At 37.1% G+C, this 18554-nt stretch overlaps 1 protein-coding gene across 1 annotated transcript in view; it reads left to right on the forward strand.

Moving 5' to 3' along the window:
- The window catches only part of GUCY1B3 (guanylate cyclase 1 soluble subunit beta), a 39828-nt gene extending 28420 nt beyond the window's left edge, over positions 1 to 11408 (forward strand). Inside the window, exons 6-13 of the mRNA XM_008635657.2 lie at positions 84 to 200; positions 1034 to 1167; positions 1967 to 2164; positions 3825 to 4062; positions 4883 to 5023; positions 6171 to 6325; positions 6642 to 6768; positions 10085 to 11408. Of these exons, the coding sequence (XP_008633879.1) occupies positions 84 to 200; positions 1034 to 1167; positions 1967 to 2164; positions 3825 to 4062; positions 4883 to 5023; positions 6171 to 6325; positions 6642 to 6768; positions 10085 to 10108 (1134 nt within the window). The 3' untranslated portion in view covers positions 10109 to 11408. The remainder of the gene's footprint in view (positions 1 to 83; positions 201 to 1033; positions 1168 to 1966; positions 2165 to 3824; positions 4063 to 4882; positions 5024 to 6170; positions 6326 to 6641; positions 6769 to 10084) is intronic.
- Positions 11409 to 18554: the final 7146 nt, after the last annotated feature.

An 18554-nucleotide genomic window follows, 5' to 3' on the forward strand; every position in this document is an offset into this window, starting at 1 on the left:
TAATATATTTAAAATATTGTATATTTTTATTATAAAGCATAACAATATTTTTCTTTTCTTTTTGCTGTTTTTTAATATTCTAGCTACAGCCAGGAAATTGCAGTCTGTTGTCAGTTTTCTCCTTGGTCCGGCCTCATATTGATATTAGCTTCCATGGGATCCTCTCCCATATTAATACAGTCTTTGTACTGAGAACTAAGGTAACTAGAGAATATTTTCCCAGCTTTTCTTTAAGTAAAGGAAGTGTGTTTTGGAGAGATAAGTGCAGAAAGCTCAGAATTCTTCAGAGAAAATTCTCTGCACAGTAATATGCTCAGCCCCTTTTGAGTCTTGAGCCAAGAGAGAGTCACAGGTATGAATTTGTGTGTAGTTGTTGAGCAGAATGTTTTATAGAAATGGCGAAGTAAATGTACTTCATGTCTGATGCTTTCTCTGCAAGGGGCTAGTCTAGTATATGGCATTGTATCAAAGTAAATGTAGAAAGGTAATTACATTGACTTTTGCTTCATAACAGTGTGGCAGACAAATATGAAATGTGTTCTTGCTTGGGCCCGTACGTTCATACACAGATCTGTACCCTTTTCTCTAAAGAGAGCAGGAGATGAGGCGGGTGATAGGAACAGATGCAGCATGTAGAGTAACACCTACTACATTAAGGAGCCTGGTTATTTAAAGAAAACTGTACCTGAGAGAAACCAGGATGATTTCTTAGAGATGGTCACAGGCACAGATAGAACTTCACAGAATAGGCAATACTATTGTCAAAACTATTAAGAAATTATGTGGAAGAAAACAAGGAATTATGAACATGAATGTAAAGAAAGATACCATGCGTTGTGTCTTTAAGGTAGCGAATAGCAGTATTAAAATACAGGTAGTGCGTGGTGTTCAAATAAGAAATTAATCAGGGTTTAATGTAGGCTGTAAGTCTATTCCAAATATTCTCACTGCCTTCGTAGTGAATGCACTTATATACTAGGCCTGGTGCATAACACACCATTGCCCTTACACAGTTGTGACTTTTCATCACCAGGAGGGGCTGTTGGATGTGGAAAAGTTGGAGTGTGAAGATGAACTGACTGGCACAGAAATCAGCTGCTTACGGCTGAAAGGTCAAATGATCTACTTGCCTGAAGCAGACAGCATTCTCTTTCTTTGTTCGCCAAGGTACTTCAAACCTAGAGAGTTCTATAATACTGGTTTCCATTTTACAATTACTAATTTTAAGAACGCTTATGAGAGTAGTACAACAGAGACTAATTGGTTTGAATATTGATTTAATTGGTTTCGATGTGTTTATACTAAAAGAGGTAGGAGCATTTAAACATTGGAACTTGACTGATTATTAAATACTCAATATAAATATTGGGTTGCTCTGGCCCAGTTTGTACAAATTGTTATTCCTCATATTCCTTTTTTTTTTTTTCAAGTTTCGTCCTTTGTTTTTTACTCAGAGAGTGCTAAGAAATGTTACAATTATTTGGTTTTCTATGTGGGTTCATGTATATTTGCAGTAGTTTTATTATAATAGATCAGTGATAAGTGGTTGGAATGGGGGATTGAATGGAAAGATCCTTTAGCTAAGAGCATGTTAAACTAACACATCGGATTATGCAGTTACAATGCATTAACCTCCTGTGTAAAGGGGAGAGAGGGGATGATGACAGAAGGCAGCCTACCTTTACATAATCTCACTTTAATTTGTGTGCTGTAGTACATACATTTGATATGCTCATGGAACTCATAATAAGAATTCTGTATTTAAATGCAAAAATCAAGAGCCATGGGTTAACATGAATGATCACAAATAAGGTGTTTCGTAGAAGGGATATGTTGTTCAGCTCATCACAAGTTCAGAAGCTTCAGCTTTCTACTGTTATTCAGCAGACTCTGCTGTTTGAATTTTAAATGCTCCTCTGGCAAGTTTAATTTTATCCATATTATTATATACTTCTCTGCTTTGCAGTGTGATGAACTTGGATGATTTAACCAGGAGAGGTTTATATCTGAGTGATATTCCACTGCACGATGCTACCCGTGATCTGGTTCTTTTGGGAGAGCAGTTCAGAGAGGAATATAAACTGACTCAGGAGCTCGAGATCCTCACTGACAGACTGCAGCACACACTGCGTGCACTGGAAGATGAAAAGAAAAAGACAGACACGTAAGAACCAAATCCCGATTTTGAGCTGAAACACTCAAAGCAATATATTATTTATAGCTACCCTCTTTAAAAAATAACAGAATCTTGTAAGGAATATCAGAGATAATCAGGACTGGTAATTTTGGAGTCAAGAAAGAACATTTAATAGGGTATTTCTTTATTTAGGTTGTCAAATGTCACCCACAGTCTAGGCCATTATATGCCTAGATGTTTTGATGGCTCCCTCCCTGATAAGAAAAGTTATAAAAAGTGAGCTGACAATTCTTTTTTATTTGTGAATTACTTAAAATTTTGGAAACTTATATGCAGTCACTGTAGCAGAGGTGAATTTGATGAATGCCCAAGTGCTGTTGTTTGACAGAGTCCAGTAAACCAAATTTGTCTTTCTGGGACAGGTTAACAGAACAGAAAAACATAATTTATAAATCTTGAAAATAGTTCGTGTAAAGCTGAAATTTTGCAATGGCCTAATGCTATGAATTTGATTATAGTTACTTGTAGAAATGAATTTGGGTTTATCTAGATATAAGTACCTAAAACTAACACATAACAGTAAGTGTGCACTGGGCCCCAAATCCAATTCTGCAGATAACTATAAAGTCAAATTCAAGGGTCATTACTCTCTGGCATCTCAGCTCAACAATGACTGGCAAATTAAACAAAAGCTTGTGTGAAAAGTAGTGTGGGGTTCATTTATAAAACATAGTCCCATCTCTGTATTAATTCTATTGACAGATACATTTTTTCTGTAATGGAGTATGGAAAAAGGGATGGACAGGAGAACCAGAGAAAACAAAGCATAAGAAGTATCTTTTCCTCTTCATGCCTTTTGGCTTGCTTTAAAAAGTCATTTTATCTTCAGGAATTCTAGCCTTCATGGCAGCTGCTGGAACAGACAGTGTCAGTTACTGTATGATGTGCCAAAAGTATTCACTAATTATAACTCATGCAGTAGTGAACTTGCCAAAAAGGCAACTAATGAGGGTTTGTGCAGGAGGCTGTGTACAAAATGATGTTCAAGGTTTGTGAAACAGTCAGAGATCTTCAGCTTGTCCACTTAGATGCGTCAGGAGGGAAATGGACCTTAAGATAGCAGTTAGAAAGTTGAAGGAATACACATGAGAATAGGGTGAATTTCTGTGTGTGATTGGATTTTATTTGTGTAACTTATAATATGAACAAGTGTTAATATGTCATATAGACTAGTAATTAAAGACACTCTAACCCTAAAAGCAGCATGCTCAACAGAGAGTAAGCATTTAGAATGCATGAATTGATCAGAGGTGGAACAACTGTTTGATCCTCTTCATGGTCTTTTTAGCAGTTTTTATGGTTCTGTGAGCAAAAACATACTAAATAAGCTGAGTGATCCAAGACACTATTAACAGATCATGTCAGAAGAATTAGTAATATATGTCTCATTTTGTCGATAATTTAGATGCATTAATGTGTGTTTGAAATGGCATGCTGATGTAGATCAGTTCCTGTTTTCCAAAAACATACTCTTCAGTAAACATCTTTTCTGTTGCTTATTGATGATGGAAGTATATTATAAACCCTGTGGGGGGGTAGGAAGTTAATATATGAAGAGTGGTGCTGAAAACACCTTTCTTCACATTCTCTCTGTTTTGTTTGTGCCTTTCTTTCCTTACCTGTGTAGATTACTGTACTCTGTTCTACCGCCATCAGTGGCAAATGAGCTGAGACACAAGCGTCCTGTTCCAGCCAAGCGCTACGACAATGTCACCATTCTGTTCAGTGGCATTGTGGGATTCAATGCCTTTTGTAGTAAACACGCCTCTGGAGAGGGAGCCATGAAAATTGTCAACCTTTTAAATGATCTTTACACAAGATTTGATATTCTGACTGATTCACGAAGGAATCCATTTGTTTATAAGGTAAGCATAGATTTTTAAAGTATCTAATCTGTTACTTTTCGATAATTTACTATCGTAAATTTTCCGGTCTTTTCTTGGATTTTAGGTGTTTTAAAAAAACCCGTATGTTCTCAGTCTGATATTAGATATCTACAGAAGAGTATGTTGGTTATCTCTAAATGTGTGAGGGAACATAAAGTGCTAAGTTCTCATTACGATTTCTGCAGTTACCCATTAGGTGCACATACAAATGTACTTCCACATTTAGCATATGTGAACTTATACAAGACATTTGTGGTTCTTCTGACCTTGTGCTTTAAGTTTTTCAGTCCTGTTCCTGGGTCTTCTAGTTGTAAATCATAATTTATTACTCAGTTACTCAATGTGAATTTCATTCCTTCATTAGGAGTGAGGTGTAGTTGCAAATGTGGCTGGTAGCAGGAAGGTACAGAGAGAGATACATATGTAACCCATACATATGTCCATGTGTTTGCTTGTGTGTTTATATCTATGAAGTTCATTCCTGGCTTTTACTAGAACTGAATTTTATGGCCTGTACTGTGTGAATCAAGGGTGTGAGTCAGAACAAACATAGAGCTCAGTTTCGTTGAGAAGACACCAGAAGAGAGACTCTGGTTTACACAATCACAGTGTCAATGTAAGTTGTTACGTGGTGGGTTTACAATAAATTCTCTTCAATAACAAGCACAGATGACAGTAATTAGGGTGATTTGAATGAAAGGGAACTATTTGAAAGGACAAGCAGTCTTGAAGGAAGCACTACATCAATTCTAGTACTCCAAAAGGCATAATAATAATTGAAAAAAATCTGTCTTTATAGGTGGAAACAGTTGGGGACAAGTATATGACAGTGAGTGGTCTACCAGAGCCTTGCATGCATCATGCACGATCTATCTGCCACCTGGCTTTGGATATGATGGAAATAGCAGGCCAAGTTCAAGTAGATGGTGAGCCTGTACAGGTTAGTAAATGTGGGCTTGAACGGAAAACCCGTTCTTTGATAGGATGATAATGCTTTGAAATACGATAATGCTCTAGTCCCAGTCTATGCAAGCTTTGTTATTGTTAGATTTTGAGACTGATTTGTACAAATAATGTGAGAAGTCACATGTAGCTGTGACATGTGCAGTTCCCAGACCTTAAAATGCCTATTGTGCTTTAAAAGGTAAAGGACTAATTTAGGTCCACATCATTTATGTCAGTTTTCTGATCGTTTCAATATAATCAATGAATTCCTATTGTGCATCAAGAAAAATCTGTTGAGTCTTCTTCAACTCAATGAACAAAAGAATAATATTCCCTCCCTGGTATTTTTGATTACACCTCAGATTCTCCTGTCAGAATGAGAAATTATTGCATTAAAAAGAGCAGTACAGTTCCATAGACAGTTACAGCAATGACTGCTGACGCTAGTGTGTATTAGTGGAAGTTCACACATTGTGGGACTTTACGGAGATGTTGTGGCACTGATAACAGAATTGGGCAAGCAGCATTGGCTGTCCTCATCAGAAGGTTGTGAGCAGAAAATGATTGATTGCAATGCATATTTCTATTTACATGAATGTTACCATTCTATCACCTAGCTTAGAGCTGTGTAGTTCACTTATCATGGAGGAAAGCAGTGAGAAGTGATTTGGGGCTTTACAATAACTGTACCATGCTACAAGAACAAGCTTCTCCCTGTCCTATCTCTTGAGCTTCTGAATACAAAATACCATGATTTTTCCTTTGAGAAACATCTTTTTTTCTTGACCTATGCCATCCATTTCTGCACCTTCTGAGTGCTCACTAAACACAGACCTTCAGAGTATGCCTCTCTGCCCACCTTTTTTCTTTATTTTCACAGTATATAATAACAGCAGGGTGCATGCTGGAAAATTACAGAGTTTAATTATTCATGTGGAAGTCAGAGGCACGACACTGTACTAAAGTTAAAAAACAGAGAAGTGACAAAACCCACAGAATGAAAGGCTTTGAAGAAGCAGGAGTAGCACATTGGAAAAATAAACTCTAATAGATAAAAATGACATATACCCTGTATTTAGTCAGAAGCATCAGATTACTTACCTCAATTTTGAATATTCAAACTTAATTTTTTCTCTCTAAAGATAACAATAGGAATCCATACTGGTGAGGTAGTCACAGGTGTCATAGGTCAAAGGATGCCACGGTACTGTCTCTTTGGAAATACTGTGAATCTAACAAGCAGGACAGAAACTACTGGAGAAAAGGGAAAGATCAATGTCTCTGAATATACTTACAGGTGAGTGATGTATTATTTTTATTGGTGTTGACATCTTAAAATAATTCACTTTGTCAGCATACCATAAAAGTTTTTTTGGAGTTGAAAGTGACAGTCCTCTTGCAAACATTATTTAAGTATGTGACTTCCCATGAAACTGTTTGGCAAACTGCATTATGATACACAATTACTGGCATGCAAACATAATAATGATGTAGAGATAGATTTGAATCTTTTGATAGTTTGCTCACATACCTGTAGCAAGTTTAATATTTTACATAGTGTGTGGTGTACATGTAAAGCGCATTCATTTACATGTTTTCTCTTTCAATTTCAGGTGTCTCATGACACCAGAAAATTCAGATCCTCAGTTCCACCTGGAGTACAGGGGTCCAGTTTCTATGAAGGGCAAAAAAGAGCCAATGCAGGTTTGGTTTTTGTCCAGAAAGAGTACAGAGACAGAGGTATGAGTAACTAGAGTGTAATTTTGTTCTTTTCAAACAAGGTGTAAACATTAAAAATTTAATCTAAACCACTGAGATCCATATACATTTTCAAAACTAAATGTTCCGTAGAAAAAAAATGAAGAGTTTTGTGCAGCGCTCTTTCATTAACACATTTACTATCTTGACAGTACTTGAAAGTCCTTGATTATTTGTCTTTGCAGTTTGTGCGGTTCCTGAAAGAATACTTTTGATTTCAAAAAGTCCTTGAGGGAATGCCAAGTGTTTAAATATTTATATCTCCCTCTTACAGATTTCTGCACTGTACTAGATTTTGCAGTATAATGTCAGTTTCTGTTTAGCTGACATGTCTGGTTATCAGCACTTCAAAATTTGCCATGTGCTTTCTTGCAGTGGGTGAAAAAATGTGCCTTCAAATATTTAGGCAACAGTCAAGCAACTACTTGCAAGCAAATTTACACCTAATGTGTATGGTGGTCTCTTAACCCCAGATGGCATCTGCTTGTTCAGACTGTTGCATGGCAGAGGTCCCACTTCAGAAATACACAGGGTGAAAACTACTTCTTGTAAATGACATATGAGCCAAAATCGTCAAAATGAGGTAGGGTAAAGCTCTTCAAGCACTGAGGGCCCTTTAAGCTTGTGCCTTAGTTTCAGAATTCTGGGCATGTATTATCCAGAATTTCAGTAAAAGCCAGTGAGATCTAGACTCAAAGTGTGCTACAAACTTAGACAATGAGGTTACAGTATGCCAGCTGCTTTGCCATAGCTGAGCGGGCGCATACGTTCCATCCATTGTCAACAGGAAGAAAAAAAGATAAAAGTGATTTACATAGCTTGAATTTTGCCCTGAAGCAATACAAAAAGAACGAGTTTTCAGCTAATGTATTTAATCTTAAAAACACACTTGACTAAAATAATGAAAGTCATCAATTACCTTGGCTGAAATAATTCTTGTAAGTCAGAGGAAATTAATTATGTGTCCGAATACTCATGTACTTCTGAAAAAGTAATTTAGGCTGTTAAACTCTTTAGGCTTTTTAGGAGATTTAATCCAGATTTATTACTACTGGTACCCAAGTATATGAACACTGACTTTTTAATGGTAACTCCCAGTATTAACCCTGCATTTTAATCCTGTATTTTAATATATATTACTTAAAATTATATTCTGGGTGCCACTTTTGAGAATACTTTTCTATTCTTATTCTGCAGTAAGATAACTATAATTTCACATGGCTACCATTATTTCAAATCTATTGTTGTATTTAAAATATATTTTAATTAAACACCTTTCACCTTTTTTTCTGCATTATAAATGTCCTATCATGTGTAGCAAGGCACGTTATAATTTTAAATCTAAATTTCAGAGAGGTACTGAGTCAGGTGGGTATTTTCCTTGTTTCAGCCTAACACATGTTTAATATGAATATAAGGTTTGTGTAGTTTGAGACTTTAAATATTGCAATTGCCTTTCAGAGATCTTGTACAACAGTTGGTTTTGTTAATCCTCACAGCAGTCCTGAGAGGCACTTGGTAATACAATTATCCAGTAATTGAGCTTTGTAGAGGGAGACATGGGGGCAGGAATAAACCTGACCAAGAAACACTGTGAGCCTGATTTTCAGGAGCACTTAAGACTCACAGTTTGAGCACACTCAAAAGGTCTTTCTAATTTTGTTAGTTTTTGTTAATTCTGAAATTCAGATATAGATGTAATTCTTAGAGGCAGAACGACTTCTCCCATGACAGGTGTCTCTTCTAAAGTGTACTAAGTTTTGGAGCATAGATTAGAAAAATGCATTGATGTGACGATGTGAACTGATAATCATTTTGTCAGAGGTGATTTTGAAAAGTGAAATAATACAATCCTCTAATCTTTAGATTCTTTTTCACTCCCTGCACAATTTCATCTGTCCATACACAAAAAATGCACAAAGTTTTACTCTTTTAAGATTTTCTGAACTGTTTGCAATTTCTTGTGTGAAGGTACTCTTCATGGGGTTTTTTTTCTGGCACTTTATAGGCTGTGCATAATAGTTTTAATCCAAAATCAGAAATCAGATAACCAACTTTTTATATTTGATCACTTTAAAGTAATCACTTTGCTTTAGTCACGGGTGTAGTCTTGATTTTCTTTCCAGAAGTTTTTCAGAATGCTAATATATTAGTGTGTGCAGTGCCATTTATTTCAGGGGGACTGTACATAACAATAAATATGGCATGTTACCATATATTCAGAAACTAATTGTAAACTTCTGAGAGGTCACTCCAGAATATTGCAAGAAGTGCCATATAGAAGTAAATATGAAAATATTTCTTAAATCATCCTAAAGATACTTCTAATAATTATGCTTTTACTGTGAAGTTTTCTACCTCCATTACCTTTAGTCTAGGATCAATGCACATCAGTGATGTATTTTTCTTTTCATTATATCCGTTAGAGGGTTATTAGCTCAGCATTTGCAAATCTATCAGAGTAATCTTTTACTCTGAAGACCAGTAATAAATACATGGTGAGGAAAAAGGACAGAATATTTACAGATGCCATAAGAGATGTGAAACCAAGGCTTAAAATATGCTTTTGCTCTACTAGGCCTGTAGGAAATGGTAGGGTTGAAGCAGCTCAGCATGCCTCAAACTTGATTCCTGGGTTGACATCTCTAATATCAGTCCCCATGAACAGCAGTTATTTCTGAGAAAGACCTAATTTACGAGAATAAGTGTTGGTTTGGAGTGCTGCTCCTTCACTTCTTTGCCACTTCTATCTCTTCCATGATACCAGTACAGCAAAATGTAGAATTGCATCAGAAGCACATAGAACAAAGCAGCTGTGACCAATTACTCATTTTGCATCTGCTTGTTTGCGTGTTATAAGATTATTTATTACCATCTTTATTACTTTAACAGAGGTTCAGGTGAAGTTTCTCTCTTGAGAAACAGATTTGTTGTAAAAAATAAATCTTGCCGAGAGCCTCAAATGTATGACTGCAATTTTCATTCCTCCCCACTTTCTAGTATCTTTCTCTTCTGCCCCGTTCCCATGTTACTGGTGGGATCAAGTTGAAATGTCTCTGTCAGAGTTGGTAGTTCACCAGGGCATGTAGGAATTGTTTCATTCCTACATAAAATACATACGAAAGAAATACATGCACTACCTATGCTTTTTTTATTATTATTATTATTATTATTATTATTATTATTATTTACTGATACTGGTTGCAAGTTGTAAAATGTATTTTGTCACTGCATTAACCCACCTTGTTGCTTCAAAGAAAATTCCTTACTTCTCAAATTCTGCTTGCATGCTCTCAAGGAAACAAAGCAAGATGCTTCCTGAGCTGAGGGAAGAGGAAGAGGATGCTGAATAGGGTGCAATACTGTCTCCAAATAGGGTGCCAGGCAGTAAGGTTGTGTTATGGATGTTATTTCACATTATATCTCCCACTGCCATGTGCAATACCATTGTCTTTTGCCCTACTCCTGAAGTCATACTTACCATTTTTCTCCAGGCTTGCTTGCTAATTTTTTGTCCTTATTGTTTGGTACTGTTATATCTCTGCTATGAGCATGTATTTCAAGCTTTCCTTTTTTTGATATGCATTTTTGCATGTCAGTCATGTGACCATTCCTACCACCAGATAATATTGAATGAAACCATGTAGTATGCACACCACAACTAATGACTTCAATCTGATGCTTCGTATCTTCATCTTCATCTCTGAAGTACTGTGGTTATGTGAATTGATGACATTTCTGGAAAGATAGGTATTTCAGTTGATAGGCAGAACAATGAACCTAAGGAACTGTATTTAATAATAATACCTAAAGCGGCATTATAAAAATTATTGTATAAATGTTATCAGATTTAGTTCTGCTATTACCATGCTTCCCATTCGTTTTGTGAATGACACTTGATGCTCTTTAAATTCCTGGTTAGAAAAAGGGTTCTCATTTGATATCATCCTGCATTTTCCCTTTGTGGACACTCTGTAGACATCTTCTGTATTGAAAGGGGACGGCTGTGTTTCTGATACTGCCATTTGAAGCATGTGCCAATGTACTTCTACTGAAATGCTGTTCATTTGCAATGTATTTCTCATTGATTTATATAAACTAAATTAAATTGTCATATTAATAATAGATTACTGGACAATTTCAGACCACTTGTAGTGCATTGATTCTCATCTGATGTAGCCCCTGGAGTTGAAAGGCATGCTGCTGGGACGTGGTTGACATGGTTGCCTTTTGGTTTGGTCTCTCTAATTTCAGAAATGATCTAATTTTATTCCTTGAGAGGACCTGGTAATGTTCTAGGCATCATGACATAATTAAGGGATGTAAAGCTTGGAAAGGGACATGGTGTGTTTCATCAGCTGATACAGTTAGTAAAAGTGGACAAGGTTTCAGATGCATAGACCTTCCATAACTTTAATATATAGTACATTTTTATGTGAATAGTATCTGTTCTTATATGACTGATCATTTCTGAATATTTGCATTATAAAATAGGATAGTGCAATTACTTTGTGTATAAAAATTGTCTATATCTAGTATATCTTACTAGCACAGAATATATATGTATAAATGTTTCATGTTAATGTGCAAAAGAAATTGCAATAAATTATTTTTTCCACTGACTTCTAGAAATCTTGGGATTTTCTTTTGGTATAAAACTTTATTTCATTGTTTGATATCAAAACAAGTATTTTCTCCATTAAATAATTTGCAGTTTGAATTTAAATAAATTGTTGAGTCATCGGTCCGATGTTTGTAAATTACCAAGTGTCTCACACATTCAGGTTAATGGATCACATCTTCAAATTAAAGTAGTGTTCAAAATATTTAGGTTAATGCTTCAGAAATAGTAGTTGAAGTGACAAAAAATCCATACACCTTCCTTTGAAACTCCTGGACGATATTTAACAGTCAAAAATGATTAGCCATACACTTGGGAGCAGGATGTACCTTATCAACCAAATTTCCTTTAGGAATGGGAAATGAAGAGAGGAGAACACATACTTGCTTCCCCATCATCTCACTGTCGGACAGCAACACATCCCAGCACACCATCAGAGGTTGCCCTCACTCAGATAGATACACAGGAGTAATTTGGATTGATCAAGTTGTTCAAGCTTACAAAAACTCTGAAGCACATGGGATTTGTGACAGCTGTGGTTGTGTGTTGATGTAATTCATGCAAATGCCTCTGAAGAAACTGAAATTCTGTATCACACTTCAAGCTAATGGAAGATGGTGTGCCAGAAAAATAATGCTCTGGGTTTATATTGTACCTTCTTAATAATTTCAAAATATTAATGCTCCTATTAAGCTACTTTGTAACGTAACCAGTTTCTTAAAGCATAGAATAATAGCTCATATTGTGTTCATGTAGGAGCTTTTTATCTCAGTTCAGTTTAGGCGCTTAACCACTTCTGTTACTAAAACTGGTCTTAAATGCTGCATTCAACTACTAAATTTATGGTTTGGTTAAATATTACTCTCAGCTAACAGTTAAACACTTCTGCAGGTATTTAGTTCTTTTATGTGTGTTCTACTGCCTCTTACATTTAATTGTAGAGATTTGCCTTTCCAATAGAAGCTCTCCAGCTGAAACATGAGGCAGAGCAATTACCAAAGTCTGTTTCAAAGGTCTTTATAAATGGATGTATTTTATTCTGGTATTTTTTGTAAAAAAAAAATGGAACAAAGAGAAGAAAGGGGAAATCAGCCATGAAATTGCAAATTATGGAATGCTTAGTTATTTTCAGTCTCCTGGATCTTATGCATTCCTTTGAATTCAGACAGGCAAGGCAAATTGATTTTCGGTGGTGTTTGTGCTTTGGCTGTGCAGGGGACTCTGTGACTCCACTGCTGTCTTAAAGTGGGCCCTGCAGTCAGCTTCCAAACTGCTGATTCAGTCTTTGGTAGGAACAACCTCTGGGAACATAATTTCATCTTTGATTTTTTTTTTTTTTAAACAAAATGATAAACAATGGATGAGATGCTCATTTGGATATCTGCTTACAGGATTATCACAAAAATATCTTCACTGAAAGGGTGGTCAGGCACTGAAACAGGCTGCCCAGGGACGTGGTGGAATCACCATCCCTGGAAATGTTCAAAGGGCACACAGATGCAGCACTTGGGAGTGTGGTTTAGCAGTGAACACAGCAGTGCTAAGTTAACAGCTGGACTCAATGGTCTTAGAGTTGTTTTCCAAACTGTGATTCTCTGTACAGGGTCCTCCAGGAGGGACACATGTGAGGTTTTTTTATTACTTGGTTCCAGTGTTTAAGGTGGTAGTGCAAATCATATCCGACTGGTTCCAAGCTCACTTTTGAAAGACAATCATATGTACAAGAAGGAAATAGGAAGGGATCTAGCTAGCATCTGATATGAATAAAAAGTGGGTGATGCTGGAGGCCCCAGAACCTTTGCTTTGAACAAACCTCTAGTAAAATCTAAAGCTATTAAATGAGTGTGCTGCAGGCAGTTGTGCACTACAATACACTCTTGTACTCTGAAATGTTGATGGCCTTCTCAGTAGCACCTGTCTCCATGGATCCAGAGGAAGGCCTGAGGCATTTGTATCCTAAAATGTGTTTTTTGTCCACAGACAGGCCAACACTTTACTGTATTGTCACAAACTGTAAAATGGTTATTCCGTGCATTTCTAGAGCCATCATATATTAAAAAAAGAAGAGAAAAAGTTGGGTCATCGTGTTCTAGCACTATGAGAACTTGAAGAGAATTTAGTATTCATGTTCTCCAGACAGTCAGCATACTGGTACAAATGGGAGCTTATAGCAATTTTAAATTAATTCTGCCAGTCACTGTGTTGGCTTACCATCTTCAAGTAAAGGGAATTGACTGGATTTGTAGTCCTATTTTATTTTAACAAGATTTTATTTTTCATTATAACAAGATTCTTTCATGGGGGAGAGTCTGAAACTGGTGTCATTTCATGTGCCTACCTGACCATGAGAGGGAAGCAAGTAATAAGCCAGTAAACAGAGCTGTGCTAATGTAACTGTAAAAAAAACAAAAAAGAGGTTCCATTCCCCAATCTCTAGCTGCACATAAAAGGCACTGGGGTTTTTTCTACTGTTCTTTAGATTTCTGTCTGACTTTGGGTGGCAGTTTGGAAAAACTGCAACAATACATGCTGTCTCCAGCAATTCATTCTTTGTTATTAACAGGAAAAGGGTAATAATGTTCACTTTCATCATCATCAAGGGGTCTTTTTGCCAATATAACTGTTTTGGAGATAATGACAACAGTGGAATGTGAAAACAATATTGTGATTATTGTTCTGGGATGAAGATGTGATCTCTGTTATAAAGGTTTTGTTCCAGACTATTCCCCATATCCAGTGTTCAGATCAGCATTGTTACTGTTTTTTTCCAGAGATGATTATGCTCCTAGTACAGATTCAACATCACAGAACAACTGTGCTTTCAAGGGCAGCAATTTTGTGTGCTGAGGATCTATCTGTTCATGTGCTGGACACCTCTGGCAGGAAATCTGTGTGCCTTTTTATATTTCAGGTTCTCAGGGTCATTCTAGCCTTTCAAAACTGATTTTACACTTTGATAAATGTGCTGTCCTGTCTAAGTGTTCAAACAACTGACCTGTGATTAAAATGACAGAACTTATCTGATGAGTCCTGACAAAAGGCTGAAAATGTTCACAGTTCCTAGCTGGTGTTAGAGACCAATTAAGCCAATAGTCCTTGAGCCTTTGTTTAAAAATAAAAACAAACAAAACCCCCCACAGGAACTACATGGCCATGGTTTTCAGATGAGAAATAAAACTCTGAGTTCAGTATTGCTGCCTTCAGCCCCTATGTCAGTATGGGTGTAGTGCTCTAATGAAGTGTGTGACAAATAAACCACCTTCATAAATCACACTGAAATATGCAGTGTATTAAGTGGGAAGAAACGCACATCTATTTCTTGCAAGTCCTAAACACTGTGTGTAGGGTTCCTGGAAAGAAAAGGCAGCCTGTTACGCCTTGTTATTTTCAGACTTGAGAAATGTAAGCTTTCCTACACGAAGTGTTCAGAAATAACCTAATATCAAAAAAAACCTGTATAAGGATGTTGAAGAGTAAGTATCCTTTTTCCACAGAGGGCATAGTGAAGCATTCAGAGCTTCAGCTCTGTACAAGAAATCAAAGCTTTGCTTTCTGCCACATTACAGATGTGTTTGTGGGCAATTTTGTAATTATCTAGAGGATAAGAAACTTGCCCTCTAAATAAGGATACATGCCTTTTCACACAGCCTTTCCCACATCATCCTACCCTTCAGGCTTTATAAATGCACGTACATGTGTATATATATATACACACACATACACACACATGCACATTTGAGTGCTGCGCACTCTTGCATAGAGTAGCATGAATGGCATACAGACTGCAAAATCTAAAGTCAGCAGCTGTTGGAAGAACTTGCTTTCTTGAGGTACTCAATTCTCCTCTGATGGAAGACACTGAAAATAACTACTTTTCTTTGGTCACTGGAAGAAAAGAAAGATCAATTTTGTTTATACAGATAAATACGTAGTTTTGAAAGCAATAGTTTCCTTCCATTGCTCATTTTATAAGTCTGAAAGGAGAGGCTATCTGGACAAAAGTGCTGGGTTAATGATAACATTTCTATCTATGAGAGACGCAACCTCAGTTTTCACTTGAACCTTATTTTCCAAACCATGCTGCGTACCTGCTGAGGAACACTGCCCATCCCTTTGGTTCATTGGTTTTGTTTTTACTAAGTGCTAAATTCTCACCTTGCCATTGGCAGCCCCTGGCACCCTGAAGAAAATGAAAAGCCTTTCCCTTCTTGACTCCTAACTCAGCTTTGGAATTCACATGTCAGTGCCGTATTTGTGGTCGTTTGATCTAATACTGGTGCTATGGATGCTATCCAAAAACCATCATGTATTTCATTACATTTTAGTTCAGGAATACACAAATCAGGTGTTTTGTGTCTGATGGATGTGTCAGTAGTTTGTATTGTAACATCTCTCGTGTAAAAGTATGTAACATAAGCTGCCATTTTAAATAAAGATAAAATATTCCAACATCTACATAAGACATGGTTACAATGGCATGGATCTTTGGTAACATTTTGGTAAGGATTATGTAACAACAGGGTTGTTATTTCAGTTCAAGAAAATGAGTTCAGCTTTTCCCAAGGTGCACCCAGCATTCCTATAGCTACATTTACAGGAGGCTCTTAGGAGGAATGCATCCTAGAAGTAACCAAAATTTATTCCAATTTGAAGAGATAGTTTGTTTTAGCCATTTAATAATTACAAGCCAAAGATGCTACACTGACAGGTCTTTCTAAACATTCAAATTCATCATTCATGTGTAATTACTCATACAAGGAGTTTTGGGTCATTTCTGCTTGCATAGTGACTGATTTTATTGCCCCCATGAATGTGGAGGCCTGTGGCAAGTGTAACAGTGCTGCAAGAAAATTTATCTGGTCTGTTAATGGAATTAATTGTTGGAAAGAGCTTGTCAGCACTTCAGAAGTGGCTTGTGTTGTAGAGTGCTCACTTTTCTGCTAGGAGTTTCTGCTGACCAACAGTATCATTCCTGATGCAAAGTAGCCCATTTTGCACTTATCTTTCTGTACCTTATGTTCATTTCTTCTATGGCTCTGGTAAATATACAGGAAAAGTTCTATTAAGACAAGTGTTACAGAAAGTGTCTCTGAATTGAAGACAGGAATTACGAATACTTGTAAAAAAGGAAAAACTAATATACAGGCTGTTGCTCATACCTGGAGTATGCCAAAATTCCCTGCATCAGCTTCTATTCTGTTCTGCAGTTTTGCAGCCTTCAAAGTACTTCCATTGTTAATTGTGAGGATGTGGATGAACTGGAGGGTCTGATGTTAAAGAATCTTTGCTTCTTTCTCTCATCTGTTTCTGTAACAATTCCCTTTCCCCTCTGTGCATCTCAATAATGCAGATTTGAACTTTGAGTTGCATTTGTCAGAACTTTTTTACTTTCTCAGTCTACTTGAAAGCATCCATTAGAGTTACTAACTGCAGTCACTAGGCCAGGTTGGAACATCTCCTGCTCCTAAACAAAAAACATACGCTGGAAAGCTCCCTGCTTGTGGAAAAACTAAAAAAAGCAGCTTTATTCTGGCTGATGTGCAAGTGGGTAAATTCTGTCAGTGCACAGCTTGGTGCAAAAAAATTTAGTAGCGATCGGTGGAACAGGATTCTGAGTGGGAAATTAGTCTATGAAAGGAATAGTCCCCACTCACCAGCACACGGCTTAGTTGGGCAGTAACTTTTAAGTACTGCCGTGGCTTTTTCAACTACGCCTGTTTCCTCCCTGCAGGGACAGGTGGATCAGATAATCAGGAGGGCAAAGAAAAAAAGACTTGTTGCTTCCTGAGCACCAGGCTTCATTTGAGCTCCTCTCATTGTCTGGACACTGGCAAAAGTAGCGGCATTTGAGATGCACCTGCCCTGTAGCAGAGGCAGTGTGGCTCTGTGGATGCAGGGGACCTGGGCAAGGTGCTGGACGCTCAGGTCCCTGCTGAGGATTTTCTTCCATCAGCACCCAAAGAAACAGTGCTGAACAATGTTGCTGCTTTTTCACTTTTAACAAGAAAAAGAGGGACAGAATTCGGGCACAACAAATTCTGTAAGCATGGCCAAAAAGAACTGTTTTGGTTGTGGATCTGAGAGCTGATCTGTTTTCTGTTCTACTGTCCTTCACCTCCTTAGGGCAAATACTCATCTATTGATGCATGTGAACTGTGCATTCATTTTAATTATCAAGTCCTGTATATGCTTTATTTAATTAATCTGCTCTTAGTAATACAAAGCCAAATGCATGCATTCAGAATACGTTATAGAAATCCATTCCGCCTGTAGCTTTCTCAGCAGGAGAGCCTGATTGCTGAACAGTCTCAAAAATTAACCCTCAACCTCTTTCTGCTGATTATTTGAAGGTAGAAAGCTTTTGAGGGACATAGCATTTATAAATCAAGACAGGCAGACTGAAAAAAAAAGGAGTCAAACTTTGTCCTTGCTGTAACCCTCCAGAATTTTGCTAGCTTTAAGCACTATTGCATAGAGTTTGTTGTTAATAACACTCACATTGGTAAGTAGCTGTTGCATATTTTCCTTACAGGGCATCCTAGGTCTGGTCTTAACATCATTACTTAATAAATTGCTGATCAGTTTGTGGATTTATTCTTGTGAAGTTTGTTTATATTCTTGTTATGAATGGATGATGTGGATTTAAATAAGTCCCTGCTTTTTGCCCAGGCCTCTGGCAGCAGGCGGTAGCTTTATAGGGATGGCCAGCACCCCAAAACCCACTCTTGTCTGCAAGTTCTGTAATAATGGCTGATTCAGCCTATTATAGAATGAATTACTTATTTAATAGACACAAAACTAACAGACATAAGACTTAAAACAGACTATTTATATAATACTAGTATTATACACACAGGGTTAAAGGTACCATTAATTTTACAGCTAGTGAAGAAACAATATAACTTAGAATCCAGTGTTTCTTACCATCCAATTCCTGATGGAGCACACATTGAAACCCTTTCCCTCAATTCCCAGGCTCCGGGGAGCCGCCTCACACGCTTTCAGGGCGTGTGGGTAGAAGGCTTCTCAGGGTGTGTGTAGGAGACTTCTGCCTCCGTGATAATCTGTAGTATTTTTATAGGGTAGAGCAGGGCTTTGGGTCACCTATGTTTTTCTTTTGTCTCTTCCCACATCTGTTCTCCATATC

The sequence above is a fragment of the Corvus brachyrhynchos genome, unplaced genomic scaffold (genome assembly GCF_000691975.1).
Source record: "Corvus brachyrhynchos isolate BGI_N302 unplaced genomic scaffold, ASM69197v1 scaffold175, whole genome shotgun sequence".
In the NCBI taxonomy this organism is placed as follows: Eukaryota; Metazoa; Chordata; class Aves; order Passeriformes; family Corvidae; genus Corvus; species Corvus brachyrhynchos.